Source organism: Mustela putorius, unplaced genomic scaffold, assembly GCF_011764305.1.
Source record: "Mustela putorius furo isolate JIRA1106 unplaced genomic scaffold, ASM1176430v1.1 tig00003875_pilon_pilon_pilon, whole genome shotgun sequence".
Classification (NCBI taxonomy): Eukaryota; Metazoa; Chordata; class Mammalia; order Carnivora; family Mustelidae; genus Mustela; species Mustela putorius.
The window spans coordinates 3,372,668-3,396,820 of NW_025422026.1; the positions used below are offsets into that span (position 1 = coordinate 3,372,668).

General features: G+C 39.6%; 1 protein-coding gene across 1 annotated transcript in view; it reads right to left on the reverse strand.

Annotated features, from left to right (window-relative positions):
• ADAMTSL3 (ADAMTS like 3) overlaps positions 1–24,153 on the reverse strand; it is a 339,169-nt gene that overhangs the window by 218,760 nt on the left and 96,256 nt on the right. The window contains exon 4 of the mRNA XM_045067215.1: positions 16,906–17,035. Within this exon, the coding sequence (XP_044923150.1) occupies positions 16,906–17,035 (130 nt within the window). The remainder of the gene's footprint in view (positions 1–16,905; positions 17,036–24,153) is intronic.

Consider the following 24,153-nt stretch of genomic DNA (forward strand, 5'->3'; position numbering starts at 1 on the left):
TAAAGGGCTCTGGCCCATTTTTAAATTAAGCTGTCCATTTTCTCATCATTAAACTTTAACAGATCTTTTTTTATTCCTTTGTCAGATATGTCTTTTGCAAATATTTTCTCCCAGTCTGAGGTTTGTCTTCTCATTCTCTTGACATTGCCTTACACAGAGCAGAAGGGCTTAATTTTAATGAAGTGTCTTTGGTTGTGTATCTAAAAAGTCATTGCCGTTGCCACACTTGAGGTCATCTGTGTTTTAGCCTATGTTATCTTCTAGACTTTTATAGTTTGGTGGTTTACATTTAGGTCTATGATCCATTTTGAGTTAACTCTTATGAGTGATGCAAATCTGTGTCTAAATTCTTTTTTTTTTTTTTCGCACATAAATCTCTAGTTGTTCTAGCACCATATGTTGAAGAGACTATATTTGCTCCATTTTGTTGCCCTTGCTTCTTTGTCAACATCACTTCACTATATGGGAGTCTATTTCTGGGCTCTTTATTCTGTTCCATTGACCTATTTGTCTGTTTTTTCACCAGTACCATATTGTCTTGATTACTGTAGCTTTACAGTAAGTCTAGACATCAGATAGTGTCAGTCCTCCAACTTTGTCCTTCTCCTTCAATACTGTGTTGACTGACCAGGGTCTGTTTTCCACATAAATTTTAGAATCCATTTGTCAATATCTTACATAATAACTTTCTGGGATTTTGATTGGGATTACATTGAATCTATAGACCAGGTTTGGAGGAACTGACATCTTGACAATACTGAGTCTTTCTATCCATGGACATGGAATATCTCTTCATTCAGCCTTATGATTTTTAAAAAAGAGTTACGTTCTATTTTGCCTGGCATTTCTAGGGTTTCTTTTTCCTAATTAACTTAAATCTTTTACTTAAAAATAATTATAAATCGCATGCATTTGTAAGAAATAATGAAGAGATCCCATACACACTTGACCTTATTTCCTTCAATGGCAACATCTTGCAAATGACAGAATCAGGATGCTGATAATACAGTCAAAATACAGAACATTTGTCTCACCACAAGAATTCCTCAAGTTGCCTTTACAGCTGTACCTTCTTTTTTTTTTTTTTTTTTTACAATTTCTTAGTCTTTATTCCTTTCTGATGTTCCAGCCTTTGAGAGACCATTTGCTTGGTGGTTAGTAGCTGCCAACATGAATTTAAACTTTTTTTTAAATTAATTTATTTATTTTCAGCATAACAGTATTCATGTACCTTCTTTCTTTTCACTCACCTCCTCCTTAATGCTTGGCAACTACTAATCTATTCTCTAATTGTTTAATTTTTGTCATTTTTACATGCAACTGATAAATCGTTAAGCTCTATATCTGAAATTAAGTATGTACTATATCATGGCTAATTGAATTAAAAGAATATTACATAGTTTGTAACATTTGGAGAGTTTTTTTTTTTTTTTTTTACCTCTGTAATTTCTGTGTTGATTCATTCTGGTTGTTCCACGTATCAGTGGTTCTTTTCCTTTTACTGCTATGCAACATTCCATGGTATGGAAAATGTGGCATTCATGCCACAGCTTAACTATTCACTCACCAAAGAGCGTCTGAGTCATCTTCACTTTTTGGAAATTACGAGTAAAGCTGCTATAAACATTCACATATACATTTTGGTGTGAACACAGTATTTATTCCATTTCTGTGGTATAAAAGCCCAGGAGTACAACTGTTAGATTGTATGTTTACTTTTTTAGAGAGACGGTCTGTTTTTCAGAGTGACTATACCATTGTACGTTCCCACTGGCAATAGATGAGTGATCTAGTTTCTCTGCATCCTTGCCAGTGTTTCATACTGTCACGATTTTTTTTTTAAGATTTTATTTATTTATCTGACAGAGAGAGAGAGAGATCACAAGTAAGCAGAGAGACAGGCAGAGGGAGAAGCAGGGTCCCTGCAGAACAGGAAGCCCGATGCAGGGCTCGATCCCAGGACCCTGAAACCGTGACCTGAGCTAAAAGCAGAAGCTTAAGCCACTGAGTCACCCAGCCACCCCAGTCATGATATTTTTTTAAGCCAAGCTAAGTATGTAATGATATTTCATGATTGTTTTAATTCACATTTCCCTAATACATAGTGATGGTAAGCATCTTATTTTTATTTTTTTATAAACATATAATGTATTTTTATCCCCAGGGGTACAGGTCTGTGAATCACCAGGTTTATACACTTCACAGCACTCACCATAGCCCATACCCTCCCCAGTGTCCATAACCCCACCACCCTCTCCCTATCCCCCTCCCCCCAGCAACCCTCAGTTTGTTTTGTGAGATTAAGAGTCTCTTATGGTTTGTCCCCCTTCCGATCCCATCTTGTCTCATTTATGGTAAGCATCTTTTAATGTGCTCATTCATCATACATTCTTCTTCTTTAGTGAAACATCTGTTTATGTCTTTTGTTCGTTTACTAACTGGATTGTCTGGTTTTTAATCACTGATTTTTAAGGTTTCTTAATTTAGATACTAGTCCTTTGTCAGATATGTGGTTTGCAAATATTTTCTCCCACTGATCTATGTGTCTCTCCCTCTGCCAATACCATAGCTTTGATTAGTAGCTATATAGTAAGACTTTATATCAGATAGACTGATTCCTCCTCTTCCATTCTTTTTTTTTTTTTTCAAAATTGTTTAAGCTATTCCAGGGCTTATGCCTTCCCATACACATTTTAGAACAATGCTATTTTAGAATAATTATTTTAGAATAATCTACAAAAAAATATTGCTGGCATTTTGAGAGAAATTGGGTTAAATCTATAAATTCATCTGGGGAGAACTGACCTCTTGTGTTGACTTGTCCAATCCATGAACGTACTGTACTTGTCTCCATTAATTTAAATCTTTGATTTCTCTCGTCAGCACTTTGCAGGGCTCAGCATACAAGTTCTATAAATGTTTTGTTAGATATACACCTAAGTATTTAACTTTTTTCGAGTAATTGTAAATCGTATTTTATTTTTCATTTCAGTTTCTATGTGCACATCACTAGTAAGAGAAATAAAATAAATTTCTGAATGTTATTTTTCATCCTTGCTAAACTCACTTTTTTAGTTCTTGGGTTATTTTGTAGATTCCTTGGGATTTTCTACATTTGACAAATAAAGACAGTTTTGTTTCATCTTTTGGATTGATACGTCTTTTATTTTCTTCCCTGACCGCAGTGGGTTGAACCAGAGTGGTGAAAATACACTTCTTTGCCTTGTTACAGATCTTAAGGAGAAAGTATACAGTCTTTCACCATAACTATAACATATAACGTTAACTACGGATTTTTAGATATTTTTATCAAGCTGAGCAAGTTCCCTTCCATTCCTATTTTTCTGAGAGTTCCTTATCATGAATAGGTGTTGACCTTTCTCAGAAAATTTTTATGCATCAATTGATATGATCCTATGAAATTTTTCTTCTTTAGCTTGATAACTGAGTAGATTACAGTGACCGACTTTCAAATACTGAACCAGCCTCACATCCCTGAAATCAACCTCACTAGGTCATAGTGTAGAACTCCTCTTATATATTTCTGAATATTATATCATAACATCTTATTCATAATTTTTACATCTATATTTATGTGGAATATTGTCTGTAGTTTTATTTTTTGTAGAGTTTTTATTTGGTTTTGATATCAGACTAATACTATATGCATAAAATTAATTTAGAAGTATTCTCTCCTCTTCTGTTTTCTGGAAAAAAATTGTTTGGAATTGGCACAAATTCTCCTTAAATACTTGGTGGAATTCACCAGTGAAACAATCTTGGCCTGGAAATTGTTTGGGGGTCAAGAGTTTTTAGATTATGAATTCAATTTCCATAGTAGTTACAGAACTATGTATCTACTTCATATTAAGGATATGTTTGGATTTCACAGACCAAAGAAAGAAAGTCCAAAGACAGCAGTGGGGAATTTTTAAAAGCAATTCAATTTGCTCTGCAGAATTCACAAAAGGCTCTAGGAGAGGCACATGAGATATTTCTGGAAATGGGATAAAATTGGGGCCAAAAACAGTAAAATTGGTTGAAAGTCTGCCTAAGGAGCAGTTAAGACTCCCGGCTCCCTTTCCTTACTTTGGCAAAACACTGCACACTATTATCTAAAGAGGGTAAAACAAAAAGTCTCCAGACTGAGAGATAACATGGTTCAATTAAGGGAAAAGTTACTGAAAATGGGGATTAAATTTTTTAAAATTCACATATTTAGAGCTGAGACCCTAGCTTTCAGCCCTACTCGGTTTTTAGACCATTGGAATCCAAAGATCCTTGTCTGACAAGTCAAAGCAGCCTGAAATAAAACACCTAGAACATCATCCAGCAATGAGATAAACCAACCGCACCCCTACAATCAAGATTACAACTCTTGTTCTTAAATACGAACATACACAGATCATCAGAAATCTTAGAAAAGTCTCTTACATGAAACCTAATGACAAACATGAAATGAAAAACAGCATTTTGGAAGGAACTAGGACTATAGGAGGAAAAGAAAACTTCCTCCCCAGAAAGCCTGTTTATATGTTTGGACATAAAAGAAAATATACTGCATCTGGAGAACAGGGACAGAATGCTATTTTTTTAATTCAAGGAATAAAAAAAATCTCAGAAAAAGAAAATAGAGAGAAATACACACCACACACATACACACACACACACACTACATACACATATATTTAGACTATTTAGAATATATATATATATATATATAGAGAGAGAGAGAGAGAGAGTGTATGTATTTAGCAAGCTGGAAAATAACAGTTTAGGTAAATTTCCCAGAAAATCGGGCAAATGGACAAAGAGAAGAAAATAAAGCCTAGTATCTGAATAATAAGAGTTTCAACAAAATAGAACAGAGAAAAATGAAGAGAAGAAATCATCAAAGAAATAAGTCTTAAAGGAATGAATTTTCACAGTGGAAGAGCACGTGGTAAGTATAAGTCAGTAGATGAGAACAGACTCACAACAAGACACAGCATTATGAAATTTCAGAAAAATGGGAGCAGATAAATGCTTTTATATACATCCAGAGAGGAGGGAAAAAGAGTAGGAAATCAGAATGCCTTCAGATTTTATAGTAACAGCACTCTGTCGGGAGACAGTGAAACTGGAGGACAAAAGCCTTTGAGTTTCTAAGGGAAAATCATTTTCCATACAATTCTGTACCTGGAAAACCATCCTTCCACTTTGGAATAAAATCAAGACATTTTCAGATATCCAGGAAGCTCCTGGAAAAAAATGTATTTCATAAAAGGAAGAGGAAGTTAAGAAAAAAAAAAAAAAAAGAGCAGTGATTAGGGACCAGGCGGTCGAACCCTGGAGAGAGGTAAATGACCCACACAGGATGACGGAGAGATGAGACTCAGGATGCCCTGATTCCTGGCTTGAGAGCAATTAGCAGGCTGTCTGGAATTCTCCAGGAGAGAAGTCTAAGAGAAGATGAAAGAGAATGAAAATTAGAAAAATTTTTGAAAATTAGAACAGCTCATTTTTTTTTTTGAATTAGTGATAAACATGTAGAAAATGATGAAAGCAAGCAAACCCATGAAGAGCCAATTATGGATTCTAGAGGAAAGGAAAATATACTCAGGAAAGGAAAAATAATCATACTCTATTACATGACTCAGCTGTGAGTAGTATAAGGATCACAGTCGTAATAATTTAAACATTGAACCGTGGTCTGGCCAAAGTTGCGTGTGACCCCAGGATGAGGAACTGAAGTGAGAGAGAGAGTGTGTTTGCATGTATGCATGTGTGCAGCACAGCTGCAGTCAGGGAATGAGAGATGTGAGAGCTTGCTAAAATCCTCGTCTCCCAAAGTATAAATCTGATAGATAATGTTTACAACTGAACAACCAAGAAGTTGCAATGTAAGCTTTAGAAATTCAGAATAAATATGAAAACAATCAGTCACCCTTAAGGAATGAAATGATGACAAGTAGGGGATCCGCACACTTGTTTTTCTCCTCAAGCCTCATTGAGCTATTTGGCTCTTTAAACTATATACATGTACACCTTTAAAAATAAGTAAATAAACATGCAAAAACTTTTAAAAAATCTTACTGTAAAAAAATCCATATTTCCCAATTTAGCTTTCAATATTCTTCACAAAATGGCCAACACTTAACCCACCCCATGGACGTATACTATAGTTAAGTAGGTATCTCTTTTATCAACTCCAGGATTTATTAATTCATGTGTTTATTTATAAAATAAAATTTACCTAATTTCCAACGTTTGTCAGTAGTAACACTGAACATAAAGAGATGAAAGACACAGTCTATGCCACCAAAATTTGGTCTCAGTTGTGGAAACAAAAATAAAACAACATGGTGAAATAAACAGTCTTATAGAAATATTCACAAGATCCCATGGAAACATGGAAGAGTGGCACATAACCTAGTAAAGGGCGAGAACTGCCAACAAATGCTTAAAGGAAGAAATGAGGATTCAGCAGAGTTTTCAAGGTCAACTACGTGCCAACCAGAAAAAGGGGGAAAGACCACTTTAGTCAGAAGGAAGAGCACTGACCAAAAAACACAAGTTGATAGTGAGCTCACATTCAATGACCCATTCAGTTAACACTGTTTGGGTCCGAATCCCATGTTAAATACTATGTTAGACATTGGAGTGGTGATGGTGATGTCTTTGACCCTTCCCTAAAAGGACTCTTATTTTGCCAACAATATAAAAAGCACAACAGATGAACATCAAAGTTACACCAAGGTGTCAAGACAGGTTTCCTAAATGAGGGTGACCTTGCACAATCAGTAAGAATTAGCCAGATATCATACTAAGAAAAAAAAAAAGACTCAAATGCATGCAAGATACAGTGTAGATGATTGAGACAGTAGACAGAAATGGGTCAGGTTCAACCTGAAGGAAAGAATGTAAGGTAAGAAATATGCCATAGGAGCATTTTAAAACTTCATTAGAAGTCAATAAGTTGACTCTCTCTCTCTCTCTCTCTCTCTCTCTCTCTCACACACACACACACACACACAAATTCAAGTGGCAAGGGTCTTTAAAAATCACCCCCAAATATACAAAAAGATAAAAGAGATGAAAGTGATTGGAGAGAACACAACAGAAGCAGAAGGCAGGTGGAAGTAACGGATGTTCGTGAGGCCCAGAACAAAGGGGCAAGAGCCAACAGCAAATGATACAATAGAAGAAAAATTTTCCTACAATAAATAAGGATCTAAATTTGCTCAACCAAAAAATGGGTGCTATGTGCCAGGGAGAAATAAATTTTAAAAGACTGAGAGCTAGACACGACCTTACAGAATTCTTGACTTGATGAAGAAAAAAAAAAATTAAGTCTTCCATAGGCTTCCAGACAGAACAAATAGGTTATCTACACATGAACAACAACAACAAAAAAATTCAAACTGGCCTATTGGCTCTGTGGGCAGCCACAGTGTAGACCGAACGTGACGGAAAAAGAACCTCTGGAGAGGTTCTTGAGAAGGAAAATCTCTGTCTCAGGAATGTTATTCCTAAATAAGCCATTCACTGTTTACGTGTGAAGGCAAGAGAAAGACATTTTCAGATGTACAAGGGCTCATAAAGTATAAGACCCACAGCTTTTTCCTGAAATTAAAAAGGCCATAAAGCCCTGTTGCTTGAAGTGTGGTCTATGGACAAGCAGCATTGACATCACCTGGGAATTTGTTAGAACTGAAAGCTCTTGGGCCCCAATCCAGACCTACTGAATCAAAGTTTATATTTTAACAAGATCCCTAGGTGATTCATATGCACATGAAAATTCCAGAAGCACAGCTCAAAACCTATCCCTGCCAACAAAGTGATTCAAAATGAAGAATTAAGGAGACCGATAATGAGCACAGGAATCATGGATGTGCACACACATGCACACGCACACACACACACACACACACACACACAGTGAAGTTTCAACATGGGTCTGAAATAGGATTACAAAAGAAAAGACAGAAAGGAAAATGCCGCTGCCAATTAGCTGAACATAAAATCTCAAACAATGATAATAACAAAACCCAAGAAGCGGAAGTGAAGAGGAAAAGCGTAAAACATTCATTCTCTCGCACTGGAGATATCAGAAGAAACTATTTCAGCATTGCTATGGGCATTGATAGCTATAAAGTAATTATTAGAATATGGCTTTTGAACATCTTCAATTTAATTGTCAGTTAAAAAAAAAAACCCAGATCATATATATAATTTCCAAATGGCCAGAGGTAAAACTTCAGAGAAAAACATAAAAGAAAAAAAGAAGATTTTAAATAGAAATAGTAATCTGGACACTGACGTTGAACTCCCTCCCCCATACAAACGCATACTGAAATGATCAACAAGGCACGTTAATAAGTGGACATCTCTGTATCATACTTAGAAAGCCAAAGAGGTTAGACACAAGCCAAGAACTTTGAGATACAGTGTAAGCAAGTCTGAATTAAAGGGGGTGTAGAAATATACGACTCCCTGCACACAGAAAGGAAGGCTGCCTTGGAAGGAGGCAAAGAGATCCATAGGAGAACCTTCCTATACCCGGTAAATTAAAGTGGACGCAATTCCCAGCTATTAAGAAGAGCATGGGGTTGGCCAGCATAAGACAAAAATGTGAAGGCACATATGATCCCACTGGTTGCGGGTCCCTGTAAAATCTCAGTGCCTACAGCGGCTCTGGCACTCTAGAAGGGTTACATATGGGATAGGTAATGCCAAAACTACCTCAAATAAAGGAAAGCCACAAAAATCATAGAAAAGAAATTTGTCCAGCAGAAAGGCAAATTTCTTCCCATGAATGCCTTCTACTGTGCTTCCTGATGGTCTCCCAGTATGGAGATGCTGACCCCAGAGCTGCAGTAGACCCAGACAAGTGCTTCCCACCCAGTCAGAGGACACTTCTTCCACGGAGATCCAGAACTGTATTAACAAGGGACTTGACCAAATACTGACTCTAATCCAGACCCCTGGTATTTGGAGTATAGGGACTTGGAGATACACACACACACACACACACACACACACACACACACACACTTTTTTTTAAGGTTTATTTATTTATTTGGAAGAGAGACAGCAGAGGGGAGGGGGAGAATAGAGAGAGAGTCTTAAGCAGACTCCATGCTAAGTGCAAAGCCCAACATGGAGTTTGAACCCACAACCCTGAGATCATGACCTGAGCTGAAACCAAGAGTCAGATGTTTAGCTAACCATGCCACCCAAGCACCCCATGTATATATGTATTTTTAAAAATTAGGTTTTATTGCTTAAATGGAAGCTTCGACCATCAACTATTTGCAGCCAAGTCTTTCCTAATACATGTGTTTTGGGCTATAAACTTGCCTGTAAGGATGGATGAAGTTACATCTTCCAAGTATTGATATAGATGATCCCTCTCTTTCTGACAACGCTTCTTTAGTTTCTACTCTGACACCAGCATAGCATCCCCAATTTCCTTTCATTTTGTGTCATATGTCATAGCTTCTTCCTATGATTTTCAGATGTTCTTAACATTTGTCTCTAGTAAACAGTGTATGATTTTTGTTTTATCCTCTAACAAACTTCATCTTTTAACTGGACTACCTAGTCCATATACATCTAATGTAACAACTGATCTATCTAGTGGTTCACAACTACCATTTTAACGTTTCTTTTCTATTTGTCGCACTCACTCTACTTCCATTTCCTCTCCTAGAGTTTTCTCCTTTGTGAGTTATTTGGAATCAACCAAGTATTTTTATCATTATTCTACTTCTCTCTATGATAGCTGGTTGTTATAGAATTTCTTATTATGCTTTTAACGGTAACCCTAAAAATGACAACACGCATCCCTGACTTGGAAAAATCAAAGGTAAATTAGTTACTTCTATGGTTTTCCAGGTAATTCAAAAACATTAGATCATTTTAACTCCATTCGCTCCCTTCCCAAATTTCATGCCATGGTTTCCCTCTCTTTTAATTTTACATACACTTAAATCCTGCAAATCTTACTATTACTGCTCTAAGTGGTTCAGAGTCACTTACACTTCTGTTCTCAGTTGCTCTTCTTTTCCTCCTGCGTTTCCATCCTCTATATGGGGACATTTTTCCTCTACCTGAAGAAATCCCCTTAGCACTTCTTTGAACACTGTTCAGGTAGCAAAGAGTTCTGAAGTTTTTGTTTGTCTAAAAACATCTTTATTTCACCTTCACATATGAAGGCTATTTTTCCATACAATAGGCAGAAAATTCTATTGTAATAGTTATTTTCATTCAATATATTCAACAGTTCATTTCATTATCTTCTAATGAGAATTTACCAGTCAATGTTATTTTTGCTCCTTTGGAGATAATAGATCTTTTCTCTCTAGCTTCTCTTAAGATTTTGCTATAATGTGGTTATGTGTACTCACTCTCTTTGGGGTTTGCAAAGCTTCTTGAATTTGTAGCTTAACATCTCCATAGCAGTAACTTTTAGAAGTTTTGGAAAATTCTGGGCTACTATCTCTTCAAATAGTGCTTCTACTCTATTTCCTATCTCCTTTCCTTTTAGGAGTCCAGTTGCACATGATTTAGACATTTTCATTATTCTATTTCCTGTGTTTTTCCCCTCTATAATTTACCCAGGATAGTTCTACAAACCTCTCCTACTATTTCTAATCTGCTGTGAACATTATCTATTTAGTTCTTAATTTTAGCTATCACAGGCTTCTGTTCTCAAATTTCCATTTGACTCTACTTTATGAATTCCAGTCCTCTGGTAAAATCCTACATTTTGTCATATTTATTACAGGGTTTTTGTTGTTGTTGTTGTTTTCCACATGTAGATCTAATAGCTCCAGGACCTTTTTCTATTGTCTTTTTTTCTTCTTGATCCTGTCTCATGGTAAGACTGGTAATGTTTTATTAAATTATGGGAATGATCTACGAAAATTGGTATAATCTCAAGTTGATGTCATCTTCCTCCAGGGTATTTTAGGGTTTTCTTCTTTTAAAGCTTCCTGGAGGCGGCTGCAATAACAACACATTTTATCACTCAAAGTAGAGTTAAGCTCATTCAAAACTGGGTTTCAGTCTTAATAACATCTAGTCTATTTAGGACTTTTTTTTTTTAGATTTTATTTATTTATTTGACAGAGAGAAATCACAAGTAGATGGAGAGGCAGGCAGAGAGAGAGAGAGAAGCAGGCTCTCCGCCGAGCAGAGAGCCCAATGCGGGACTTGATCCCAGGACTCTGAGATCATGACCCAAGCCGAAGGCAGCGGCTCAACCCACTGAGCCACCCAGGCGCCCCTAGGACTTTTTTTTTTAACCTTTCTCCTAGCGTATAGTCCATCAGGAATACCAGTGTATCACCTGAGGTGTCTCCAGGGCTTTGAACCCCAATTTTTATGTTCCAGGACCATGAGAACACCAAAAAATCTGCTTAGCTTCTCAGCCTCTTTGAAACTGCTTCCTCCTTGGCTTCTCTGCCTCTCACTGCTTAAGAATTAGTGAGTGCCTGGATAAAAAGTATAGCTCTGATCAAATCACTTTTCCGCATATTGCTTCCTTCAGTGATCTTAGAATCTCAGGTTCTGAGTCCATGACTATGTTTACTTCTCAAATTTCTGGTTCCAGTTGCCCATCAGTGAGCTGTTAATATCTGCAATCATTTTTATTAATCCAAAGCCAAGTGAGACAAACAAGAGCAAAAGAGTGGGTTTTCATAAAACCAAATGAATTCAATTTAAAGACAGGTTTTTAAATCCAAGAGTACACCCTACCTTTAGACATTGAAATGACAAGATTCTGATTCTAATTCTTTTTTGAAAAGTCTGTGATGGTAGACCACAGTCAAGTTGTTTGTTCATATTTATTTGTGTCCTTATTTGGCTAAATAAAAAAGTTGACAGCCTATATTAATTCCAAATATGCCCTTTAAAAAAAACTTTTACTAGCTTTGAGTTTTGAAAGTCTGAGAACCAGATTCTTTGCCCTGGCTCACAAATCTACCTTTTTCTTCAATTTTGGCCCATTCTGCTATCTCCCTTGTCTGGGGTTCTCTTGGCATAAAAGCCTCTTTTCATTTCCTGCTCTAGCACCTTTATGTATGCTGCTCCCACTCTCTGAATTCTTTGTTGCATAACCCTCTCCTATAAGAACTATGAGGGCAGGCTCTGTGTTAAATTCATAATTGTTAAACTTCTTGCATATCTTAAGGCACCAAAACGCCCTGGTGAGAAGGTATTTGCAAGTGACATATCAGATAAAGGGTTATCATCCAGAATACATGAAGAAATTACACAACTCAACACACACACACACACACACACACACACACAAAACCCAAATAATCCAATTAAAAATGGGCAGAAGACATGAAGAGACATTTCTCCAAAGATGACCTACAGATGGCCAACAGACACATTAAAGATGCCCAGTATCACTCATCATCATCAGGGAAACGCAAATCAAAACCACAATGAGATATGACATCATACCTGTCAGAATGGCTAAAATTAAAAACAAAAAAAAAAAAAACAAGTGTTGGCAAAGGATGTGGACAAAAAAGAACCCTCATGCACTGTTGGCAGGAATGCAAACTGGTACAACCACTGTGGAAAACAGTATGAAGATTCTTTTAAAAACTTAAAATAGAACTACCAAGAGATCCAGTCATTCCATACTGGGTATTAACCCAAAGAAAATGAAAACATTAATTTAAAAAGATGTATGCACCCGTGTTTGTTGCAGCATTATTTACAACAGCCAAATTATGGAAGCAGCCCAAGTGCCCACAATAGATAAATGGATAGAGAAGATGTGTTCGCAGAAGAGTATAACTTGGCCATGAAAAAGAATGAAATCTTGCCATTTGCAACAATATGGATGGATCTAGAAAATATAATGCCAAGTGCAGTAAGTCAGAGAAAAACAAATCCATTTAAGAGACAACACAAAGAAAACCAAGAAAGCAAACCAAGAAACAGACTCTTAAGTATAGAGAACAAACTGATGGTCACCAGAAAGGAGGTGAGTGGGGTCATGGGTGGGGGAAAGAAGTGAAGTGGATTGAGAGTGCAGTTATAATGGTGAGGACCGAAGAGTATACAGATCTGCTGAGTCACTTTACTATGCCCCTGAAACTAACCTAATACTGTCCTTTACTGGAAGGTGGATGATAGGTAGATGATAGATAGATAATAGAAGACTGATTGATTTTTAAAAGGATCTGGTGCTGAAGACCTCTCATGGAGGATTGCAAAGAGGAAGGATTTCTGAAGAGTTCTTTGAGAAGTGTGTGCTATGCTCCTACTTTCCACTCTGCCCCACCAAGAACAAAGAAAGTGATGATGGCTTCAATCTGCTAACCCCAGACCAAGGGGATGAAATTTAGGGGTACCCCCTTAAGGAGTTCAACCCATGTCTCCTGCAGTTGGTTAGTGGCTAATTCATACCTCAGCAATTTAAAGACGGGGAAATTGGTCATGATACCTGTGTGTGAAGAGTAAGTCTTACCACACTGATTCCCAGCACTTCAAGAGTCTGCTTAGCAAAGCTCACAGGAGGGTTTCTGGTGAGCCAGAGGTGGGCCACAGGCAAGTCAGGCAGCACAGCGCTATCTTGGGAACCTGCCAAGATGGCCACTGAGGGTTGATGAGACATCAACAAGGGGACCCCCGCAGTGTGCCTACTTGTCCAGGAGCTGAGGGAGCAACAGCATTGCCAAGACAGGACTGTGAACAGCACATCTCAAGGGCACTGCTGGCAAGACATGCCAAGAGACTGGGAGAAAAGAGGAAACTGCCTCAGAGAAATGTATCAGAGGGATCATAGCAGAAGGAGATAGCTTTAAACGTCTGCCAAACCACAGGGCACCGAGACATGCTCTCCAATGTCAAGGCAGACCTCCTCCTCCTGTTGTTCTCATCATGCCCAAATTTCCCTTCCTGAATAGGTGCAGAAAAGACAGAAGAAGCTTAGCAACTTCCCTTCCTTCTCCGAAGTGTTTAATGATCAGCTGGCCCCAGTTAGGAGAGAGAAGATGCACGCTCACCACATTCACACACACACACACACATGCACACACACACTAAAATAGATCACTTAGCAAAATTATACTCCAGACAAAATCAAAGTCATTTTTTAATTAGCAAAATAACCAATAAATATGTAAGCATTTGGGTTGTATGACAGAACGATGAAAGTGGTCACTCATAGTCTTCAATATATTCCTCTGGTTCTTTTTAACAAATACAAGTGTATACTATTAAAAAAAAAAAAGACAGCCATTTGTATGTCTTTATTGGAGAAGTGTCTGCCATATCTTCTGCCCATTTTTTGATATGATTGTCTGTTTTGTGTGTGTTGAGTTTGAGGAGTTCATTATAGATCCTGGATATCAACCTTTTGTCTGTACTGTCATTGGCAAATATCTTCTCCCATTCCGTGGGTTGCCTCTTTGTTTTCTTGACTGTTTCTTTTGCTGTGCAGAAGCTTTTGATTTTGATGAAGTCCCAAAAGTTCATCTTCGCTTTTGTTTCCTTTGCCTTTGGAGACATATCTTGAAAGAAGTTGCTGTGGCTGATAGCGAAGAGATTACTGCCTATGTTCTCCTCTAGGATTCTGATGGATTCCTGTCTCACATTGAGGTCTTTTGCCCATTTTGAGCTTATCTTTGTGTACGGTGTAAGAGAATGGTCGAGTTTCATTCTTCTACATATGTTCATCATCACTAGCCATCAGGGAGATTCAAATTAAAACTACATTGAGATATCACCTTACACCATTTAGAATGGCCAAAATTAGCAAGACAGGAAACAACATGTGTTGGAGAGGATGTGGAGAAAGGGGAACCCTCTTACACTGTTGGTGGGAATGCAAGTTGGTGCAGCCTCTTTGGAGAACAGTGTGGAGATTCCTCAAGAAATTAAAAATAGAAATTCCCTATGACCCTGCCACTGCACTCCTGGGTATTTACCCCAAAGATACAGATGTCGTGAAAAGAAGGGCCATCTGTACCCCAATGTTTATAGCAGCAATGGCCATGGTCGCCAAACTGTGGAAAGAACCAAGATGCCCTTCAACGGATGAATGGATAAGGAAGATGTGGTCCATATACACTATGGAGTATTGTGCCTCCATCAGAAAGGACGAATACCCAACTTTTGTAGCAACATGGACGGGATTGGAGGAGAAATGAGTGAAATAAGTCAAGCAGAGAGAGTCAATTATCATATGGTTTCACTTATTTGTGGAGCATAACAAAAAGCATGGAGGACATGGGGAGTTAGAGAGAAGGGGGTTGGGGTAAATTGGAAGGGGAGGTGAATCATGAGAGACTATGGACTCTGAAAAACAATCTGAGGGGTTTGAAGTGGCGGGGGGTTGGGAGGTCAGGGTACCAGGTGGTGGGTATTATAGAGGGCACGGATTGCATGGAGCACTGGGTGTGGTGAAAAAATAATGATACTGTTATGCTGAAAATAAATAAATGAAAAATAAATAAATAAAGCTGCTACAAAAAAAAAAAAAAAAAAAGACAAACACGAATGAACCACATTCCTTTTCCAACTGAATCCCACCACTGATTGCAAATCATTCACACTCCTCAGATCTGGAGGTGATAGAGTAGTGCCAAAGTCCTACCTTCTGGGCACCAGACTCTACGCTGGAAACTTCTCCCCCAAGGGACTGAACAGCAGAGGGAAAAAAATCCTATTCCACACATGAGAAGCCCCTCCCTGACCCTTGCCCATAGGCACCTGGTCCTCCTACTGTAGGCCTCAATGGGATAGAGACATGCCGGTACAGCATCACATCCTGTCATCCTTCCACACAGTGTGACACAGGAGTAACAGGGTCTTCGCTTCCTCCCCAAGGTAATGGTACTGGGGAAGCAGGTACACCACTTTGTGCAAGACTAATCCCTGGGTTCAGTTCTGCAACCATTCGCGTAGAGCCCAGTGCTGGGAGTTAGAGCTCAGCCTGGGGTAATGACACCAACAGCACCTCCAACAGCCTCCCCTGCTGTCCTGCAGTGAACCAAGGGTCCTCCCTTGCAAGGCCACATGACGATCTCCCATCTGACCTGCCATGCACGGTCTCAAGGAAACTGGAAGGTATATGTAGTCACTCTTAAATATCCCATAGAACAGCGACATCAACAAATCCCGACATGAGCTAAACAAAATGTGTTCTCCCTGCATTTCTGATCTACACCTTGACACCATCCAGGGCAAATCAACTTACCCTTTTGCTTTTCAATATCCCATATCTGAAGACACCTGCCATGATCCTGGCGCCTTCCTTTGGTCCAGAACCGGGACACCAGGTTCCATCAACCTGGGGCTCTGTCTTACCTGACAGCTGAGGTGAATCCTTTGCTGGGATTTAAATGGTCCTACAAAGGATTACCTTAAATTGTCCCAAAAACAATGATGAGTGTGAGCTCATCATAACAAACTAATGGATTTTTTTGAAGGAGCCAATCTTACATTTTAACACGTTATGTAATATAAGCATACCTAAGGTGTGAAAACAGAATGTACATTGCCTTCTTAATCGATCGGTTGCTCAGAGAAAGTGAAAAAACTGAGATGACTTAGGGCTAGAATTCAGAAGACTTGAGCCATTATCCCTAGTCTGGACAATCTGGGGCGAGTGACTTAACATGCCTGCCTTCCCTCCCGCAAAGCTTAAAGTGTCGAGTGCCCCAGGCTCCTTTGAGCTGGGAGTCTCAGGTGGATGGACTATGGCCTCTCTCATGAAAATGGGGCCAGTGCTATTTAATATAGTACCATGAGGATGACTGATGTTTATATACAGCAGATGTCATATTACCGCCCTACCGCTTCCTTCTGAAGCCAAGAAGCAAGCTGTTCCCCAGCCCCAACCTTCAAAGGCACTGACATCCGCAGAGAAGAGCCATAAGACCACCACTCACCTCCCAGTCAAGCACCTCCGCAGAGAGTATGAAGCCCCTCCCCCGCAGGTCCTAGAGCAGTCACTCCAGCTGCCCCAAGCATCCCAGTTGCTGTCCTTCTCTTCATCAGAATGCATGTTTCTTGAGGTCTAGAATGTGAAAAAACACAGTAAGTTAAGACACATATGCTAGAATCATCCTAACATTTTTCCAGTTTTTTCTAGTCTTATTCTAAGTTGTTCACAGAGAGAAAGTTGCCTAAAAGTGCTTTGCTTTGGAATGGCTACATTAAACACACACATGTGCGCGCGCACACACACACACGCACACACTCACACACACACACACACGACAGTTGTATATGGAAACTAGTGACACATGAGTACCCTTCCTATGAAGGTTTTGTCCAGGCAGCTTCTAAGCTCAGTTGTAACTCTGAAATTTTATCATTCTAAAATTTAAATAGACAAAGTTATGTTTTATAACCAACACAGCAGGGTCCCCAACTTGTACCTAAGACTTCTCGCCACTGAAATCCTGCCTTGCCCTTCTGTTAGGCAGATAGGCGCTCACTCCAAGGAAATTATTTTGCATGAGGATTTGTGAAATCTCCTGAAATGGGCCCCATCCCAAGAAAACAATGTAACTAAAGCCTTGGGAATCCAAGAAAATAGAGAAGCGTCCACTAATTAAACCAAATAACTAATTTGGTTTAATTAGTGTTCTGAAATGGCCACCATTGACTTATGTTGGGATACTCTAGAGAAAAGAGGAGGACATGTATAAGTTAAAAATACAAAGACAGGGCACCTGAGTGGCTCAGTGGGTTAAAGCCTCTACCTTCGGCTCAGGTCATGATCTCAGAGTCCTGGGATCAAGCCCCTCATCGGGCTCTCTGCTTAGTGAGGAGCCTGCTTCCCCTCCCTCTCTGCCTAACTCTCTGCCCACTTGTGATCCCTGTCTGTCAAATAAATAAAATCTTTAAAAATAAATAAATAAATAAAAATAAAAATATATAGACATATGTAGGTGTAGATATGAGAAGAAATGATGTGTCTTACTTACATAAAGTTACGAAACTTCACTAAGGGGCCTAGAGTAGGCTCCATTGAATAAATGGAGAAACGTACATAGTCCTAAGTGGGTAGACCTGAAACTATAAAATGTTACTTCTCTCCAAACTAATCTATAAATTTATAACAACTCCAAGATCCCCAAAGGAATTTTTACTGAACCGGACAAAATGATTCCGAAGTTCATCTGGTGGAGTAAGTCTACAGGAGCCAATAAAAAACTGGAAAAGAAGGGAAATTGCCTCAATTAAGAGTAGAGAGTTGGCATTGTGATAAGTACTGAAAATCTATTAAATTTTTTTTAAAAAGAAGAGTCCAGAAACAGACCCAAGTATAAGGAGGTAAGATGGAACCACAAGTCAGAGTGATGAATGTTTATAAAAACAAAACAAAAACCAGGATGGCTGGGTGGCTCAGCTAGCTAAGCATTCGACTCCGGGTTTTGGCTTAGGTCATGATCTCACAGTCATGAGATGAAGCCCAAGGTCATCGAGCTCTATGTCCAGTGTGGAGTCTGCTTGTGATTCTCCCTCTGCCCCTTCCCACTGAAATAAATTAATTAAAAAAAAAAAAAGAGGGCTTTTTCAGAAAATACACCAAAATGATTTCCAGATACACTGGAAATTTTTATTAAAAGCACTGAGACTCTAAAATAGTAGAAAAATTATAGATAAACAGTCTATAGACTTGACCGAGGCAAGACTGTCCTAGACAGGTCAACAAAGTAAGCAATGAACTTTGGAACACACACACATACAAAAAAAATAAAATTTAAAAAAAATATTTTTTAAGCCAAGAACTTTTCTAAAAATTGTGAGCAATAAAACACTTATTTCTATACGGGGGGGAGGGGGGTAGAAGCTATAAAGGAAAAGACTAGATTTCCATTAAATTTCCACTTTATTTACATTAAAACAAAAATGCCCAAGGCATTTGCAATCTCTTCATCCTTTGGATAAAGGTGCAGGTATGTGAGTGTATACGCAAAAGCATACCGCAAGGACAAGCATAGGGGTTGGAAGGGTCAAGCTGCCTCTGAGAACAGAGGATGTGGGACTCGGAGCAGACACTGTCCACAACAAAGGGATACCAGCTGAATGTCATATAGCCCCTTCACCCTCATAAAAGATCTGAAGCTGATACGACGAAGCATTCTATCTGATGAACCCATGGGGTGCTGTAATGGGTGTTAGTTTTATCTGAACTTGCATTTTTTGGGCATCTTTCTCAAAAACAATTTTTTTTTTTGAAGAAGGAGGTAAAAGGCAATCCTTAGAACACAGGGGAAGACTGCATCATTTTCATATAGGTAACTGTGTAAGTACATGGAGAAAGGAGTGAGTTAACTTAAAACGTTCGCCATGGCGACTTCCAGGTTCGAAGACTCTGAGTGATTTTATCTTCTTTTGTTTTTGTTTCTCTGCATTTTTTCAAACAATTTTTTTCTTTAAAGCAAATGCTGTCATACTTGAATTTAACATTTGTAAGCAAGCAAAGACAGACCACATTGATGCAGAGAAAAGTTCAAGTCAGAGAGAATTTAACAGGGAAGCTGTAAGTCAGAGAACAGGAACGTTTATGAAGGAAACCCTAATACTAATAAAACCACAGTGAACAGCTGAACTAGATATTACATGGGCTTCCTTAAGCCCTTAGGCCATGTTATCTCATCTAACCCCCCAAAAATTATTTTTTAAATTAAGAGGGGGATCTGTAGAAAGGGCTTTCAAAAGTGAAATGGAATAATGAACCAAGGAGGGATTTTTCCAATCATTTCCACCCCAGACTCACGGGTCAGTGGGTTTCATGGCTTCTTGCCAAGCTACCTATTCATAACCCCGGGCACGGTCCTGCTCGAGGCAACACTTCGGGAATAGTCCAACGAAAAGAATGGAAAGGGTAAATATCTGGGAACTGATCAAATCTGTCATCAGGAACACGAGCTAATTAAACCCGTATTATTTACTGTTCTAATTAGATCACCGTTCAGTTCCATTTTCTACACTAAATGTCACCAAGTGGAACTGCATCCTGTGTATAACATAATGTAAAATAAAGTTCTAATTCATAAAACACACACACACATACATAAATAGCACTTTAATACATTCATCTGGACTTCTGGGCTGGTAAGTCCAAATAATTTAGGTAAACGTTTAAAATATACACAGCTGAAATTGATTTTTCATTTTGTCACCCGATCTACCGATAGGTTGAATGTGAAAAGTTGAAAAACATCATCATATATATTTTTAAATGAAAGTTGAGAGTTCCTTGCAATATTGCTTTAATTTGTTTTTATTCCCACTATCCCATCTGTTCGGTTTATAGTTAGAGTCGGATTTCTTTCCATAACTTCTCCACCTTTACTTACCAAAATAAAAAAAAAAAAAAAAAAGAAAAGAAAAAAGAATCTTGATCTTAAAATAACTAAAATAATCATGTTGTAAATGTAGGCATTTGGTCTCTCTAGTTAGGTCAGTGAGATATTCGCCTCCCCCCCAAAGAAAACAGAAAAAAACCACATCTCAAGAGGGGTCCTCAAGTTCTTCTCCTGCCCTTGGCTGGGAAGATGATGGTGGGATTTTGCAGTCTTCAGCCGGTCTCCCCAGGCTCCTTCTCACGGATGCTTCTTCACCCAAAGAGCAGCAGTCATATTCCCGACATGCACCCAGTTCTGGCCTCTCCCTCCGATGCCAGCAGCACGCGGCGAGCGCAGACAGTCAGAGAAAAGCTTCTTGGTGGCAGAGGAAAGCACCACTGGGGCGTTTCTGCACACGTATGTTCGTGTATTCCTCCTGATGGTGACACAGCAGCTCCTTCCTGGACCGGACCTCCTCCCAGGGCAGGGGACCGCTGGTCTCCATCAGCTTCTGCTTGAGAACCCTGCCAGAGCTTTCCCTTCAACTGTCCTAGCTTTTCCACAAATATTTACTCTGCACACACTTAAGTGTGCGCGTGTTTCATCTTAAAATGTCCTGTCCAGGATACAACACGGACCATGCACTGACCAACCCTCCAGGTTTCTTCCAATAAAATCTGAGTTTCTGAGTTTCCTCTTTCCTTCCTTCCTTCTCTCCCTCCCTTCCTTTTCAGACACACCATTTCTTGGATCCCATCACAGAGGCCGTATCGCGAAATGCTCAAAAGCTAAGCGGATACCCTGGATACATTTCTTAACCTTTCTAAAACTCACCTATAAAATGGAAATGACAACCCTCGCTGCAGGAGGATTGAACTAAAACAGCACACATGTAACAAATCACACCTCATCTCATAAATGTTATAAGCAAATGTCTCAATAAGGTCGAAATAGCGTCTTTTTCAAAGCAGGGACAGCAGAACCTGCTCGCTCCCACCTTCGCTTCTGCAGGACTTAACAGGAATCACTGCCGGATGTCCTCTTGTTGGCGTTGGCCCAGAGCGCTGTCTTATCAAAATGCATTTGAACCTGACCTGTCACCCACCTATGAGCCACTCTGCTCAGCTCTGCAACTTCCCTGGTCCGCCCAGGTCCCTGGTAAACATGCTGGACATAGCTCCCTAATCTTACGAAATTCCATTAATGCCTATTTCTGCCTTTTTTTTTTTTTTTTTTAAGTAGTAAGCAGACTGTAATGCCAAATCAGCAGCCAACTAATCAGACTTAGAATCTGGGGACACAGTTTAGAGTTACAATAAAAATAAGGAATAACACCCATCACCATCGTCCAATGTTAGGGGCAGAAGAAGCTAGGGGAGGGAAGAAAGCAGCCATCTGGCGGCCCCGGTCCGGCCGGTGGGGCTATGTTCTTGAGCTGGGGGGTGCGGGCAGCCTCCCAAGACAGGGCTAGTAGGCAGCCCCACTTCGGCCTGCCCCAGCCCTGAACTCCAGGGACCATGAAAGCTGGTGGATGGGTGTCAGCCTGATGGCTGGCCTGAAGGTAACTCTGAAGAGTCAACTTCTAGGCTTCGCAGCTGGGTACCACCATTCCTGGTTCCCTCCTCACGGGCATCTCCATACGCTGTCTTCACTAATTATGTGAATGCTATGTTATCAGTCCTTTATACGTTACACATCAGGAATCCAGCAAACCCAGCCGCTGACCTATCGTCACAGGCAGCGGGCAATTTGCATCTTGGAAGGAACGCACCTGCTGCTGAGTTTCGCCTGACCACAACCTTCTTCGGGTATCTCACTGGGGACTTCTTTTTCCCCTGTCTGTGTGGCAAGCAGAGCTATGCTTCTGTTTTTCAGAAGCGTCTGGCTCTATCCAGGTGATGACACGAGGGGTACCCGTCCTTTGACGGATGCCCACGACCCAGACACACGTGTGAATTTCCCATACAGGAACAAAGACCAAGGGCTTCTGAAGTTCAAGAATCAGTGCTCGTGGAGGAGTGGCCTGGACGAGCCACCGGACAGCCAGTGACAGGTGCTGGAGGAGTGTGATGACAAAGAAGCAGCCTTCAGCCTTTGACCGTGACAGACACAGGGCCCCAGAGCAAGAAGCAGCTGACACAGAGGCACCTGCTACCTGGTTAAGAGAGCCTCCTCGGGGATGTGTGCTTTCCAAGGATGTGCCAGTTCTGCTGAAGGTGCCAGCGGACCCTCACCATCCCCAAGAGTCTCTCTCCCTCCGTGTGATCGCCGGTGGGGTCTCAGGCTTGGTTCATCTCTATTTTGTAACCATGTTAGAATCAGATGCTTTCCTAGTCTCTTCCCTTTGATTATCTATGGTTCCCACTTTTATACAACGAACATGTACCATTTATGCAATAAAACACCTAATAAAAGTTCTTTTTTTTTTCAAGGGGGGAAAAAATCCACTAGAAGAAAACCCATGGAAACACATTCAGAGAAGCAAAATGCACATCATGCTGTTTGTTTAAAACTATCAGGCTTGGGGCGGCTGGGTGGCTCAGTGGCTTAAAGCCTCTGCCTTCGGCTCAGGTCATGATCTCAGAGTCCTGGGATCGAGCCCCGCATCGGTCTCTCTGCTCAGAGGGAGCCTGCTTCCTCCTCCTCTCTCTGCCTGCTTCTCTGCCTACTTGTGGTCTCTGCCTGTCAAATAAATTAAAAAAATCTTTAAAAAAAAAAAAACTATCAGGCTTAAAGATCTCTTAGGAAATCATATTTTCCTAAATGAAGCTCTAGCTGGGGAATATTTTTGGATGAAAAATTCAAAAAATATATTGTTTACTCATTATATAACAGGACTGGAAAAAGCCAAGACTATTGTAGGAGTAACTGTGTTCATGATCTCATAAAGACTCAAGGACTCCTTGCCTTTCATGGATCCCCATGCATAAATCAAATCATAAAATATTTTCCTGACAAGTTCTTAAATCTGTGACTTATAATAAAGAGTACAGTTCTACCAGTCTTGCAAAAATGTTAATAATTAAACACAGATTTCACATATAAGGTCACTTATTGGAAATGCTATATTAATAGCTCCATATTAAAATCAACCCAAAATAAAATAAGTTCCACTGGGATATTACTTCCCAGACATCAAATAAATGTTCATTCCAATGTTACCACAGAGGTTATTTAAGGAGATCACAAACGACCCAGATTTTGTTAACAGTAAATACATTCTTTCAGGTTAATACGACCTTACAGCCTTTAACAACAACAAAAAATGTTTAAATGTATACACTGGATAAATGACATAAAAATGTCACTCAAACTGTCACACAGACTCGACAAGTTAATTCAACTGGAACATATTAAACACAGAACTAAAGATGTGCGTGAGGCACTAATGAGAGATGCTCTTTACCCCTGGATCTTTCCTCTCCCTTTCCAGTTCCTTTGATCCTCTACTGAAAAGTGCATACAGTTGTCCCTTTATCATGGGGATACATCCCAAGACCCCCCGTGGATGCCTCATACCACAGATAGTACCGAACACTATGTATATACATGATTTTTCCTATACATACATACCTATGATAAAGTTTAATTTATAAACTCAGCACAGGGCGCCTGGGTAGCTCAGTTGGTTAAGCAACTGCCTTCGGCTCAGGTCATGATCCTGGAGTTGCAGGATGGAGTCCCGCCGCAGGCTCCCTGCTCAGCAGGGGGTCTGCTTCTCCCTCTGACCATCCCCCTCTCATGTTCACTCACTGGTTCTCATTCTCTCTCTCTCTCTCCAAATAAAATCTTTAAAATAAATAAATAAATAAAAATAAAACAGGCACAATAA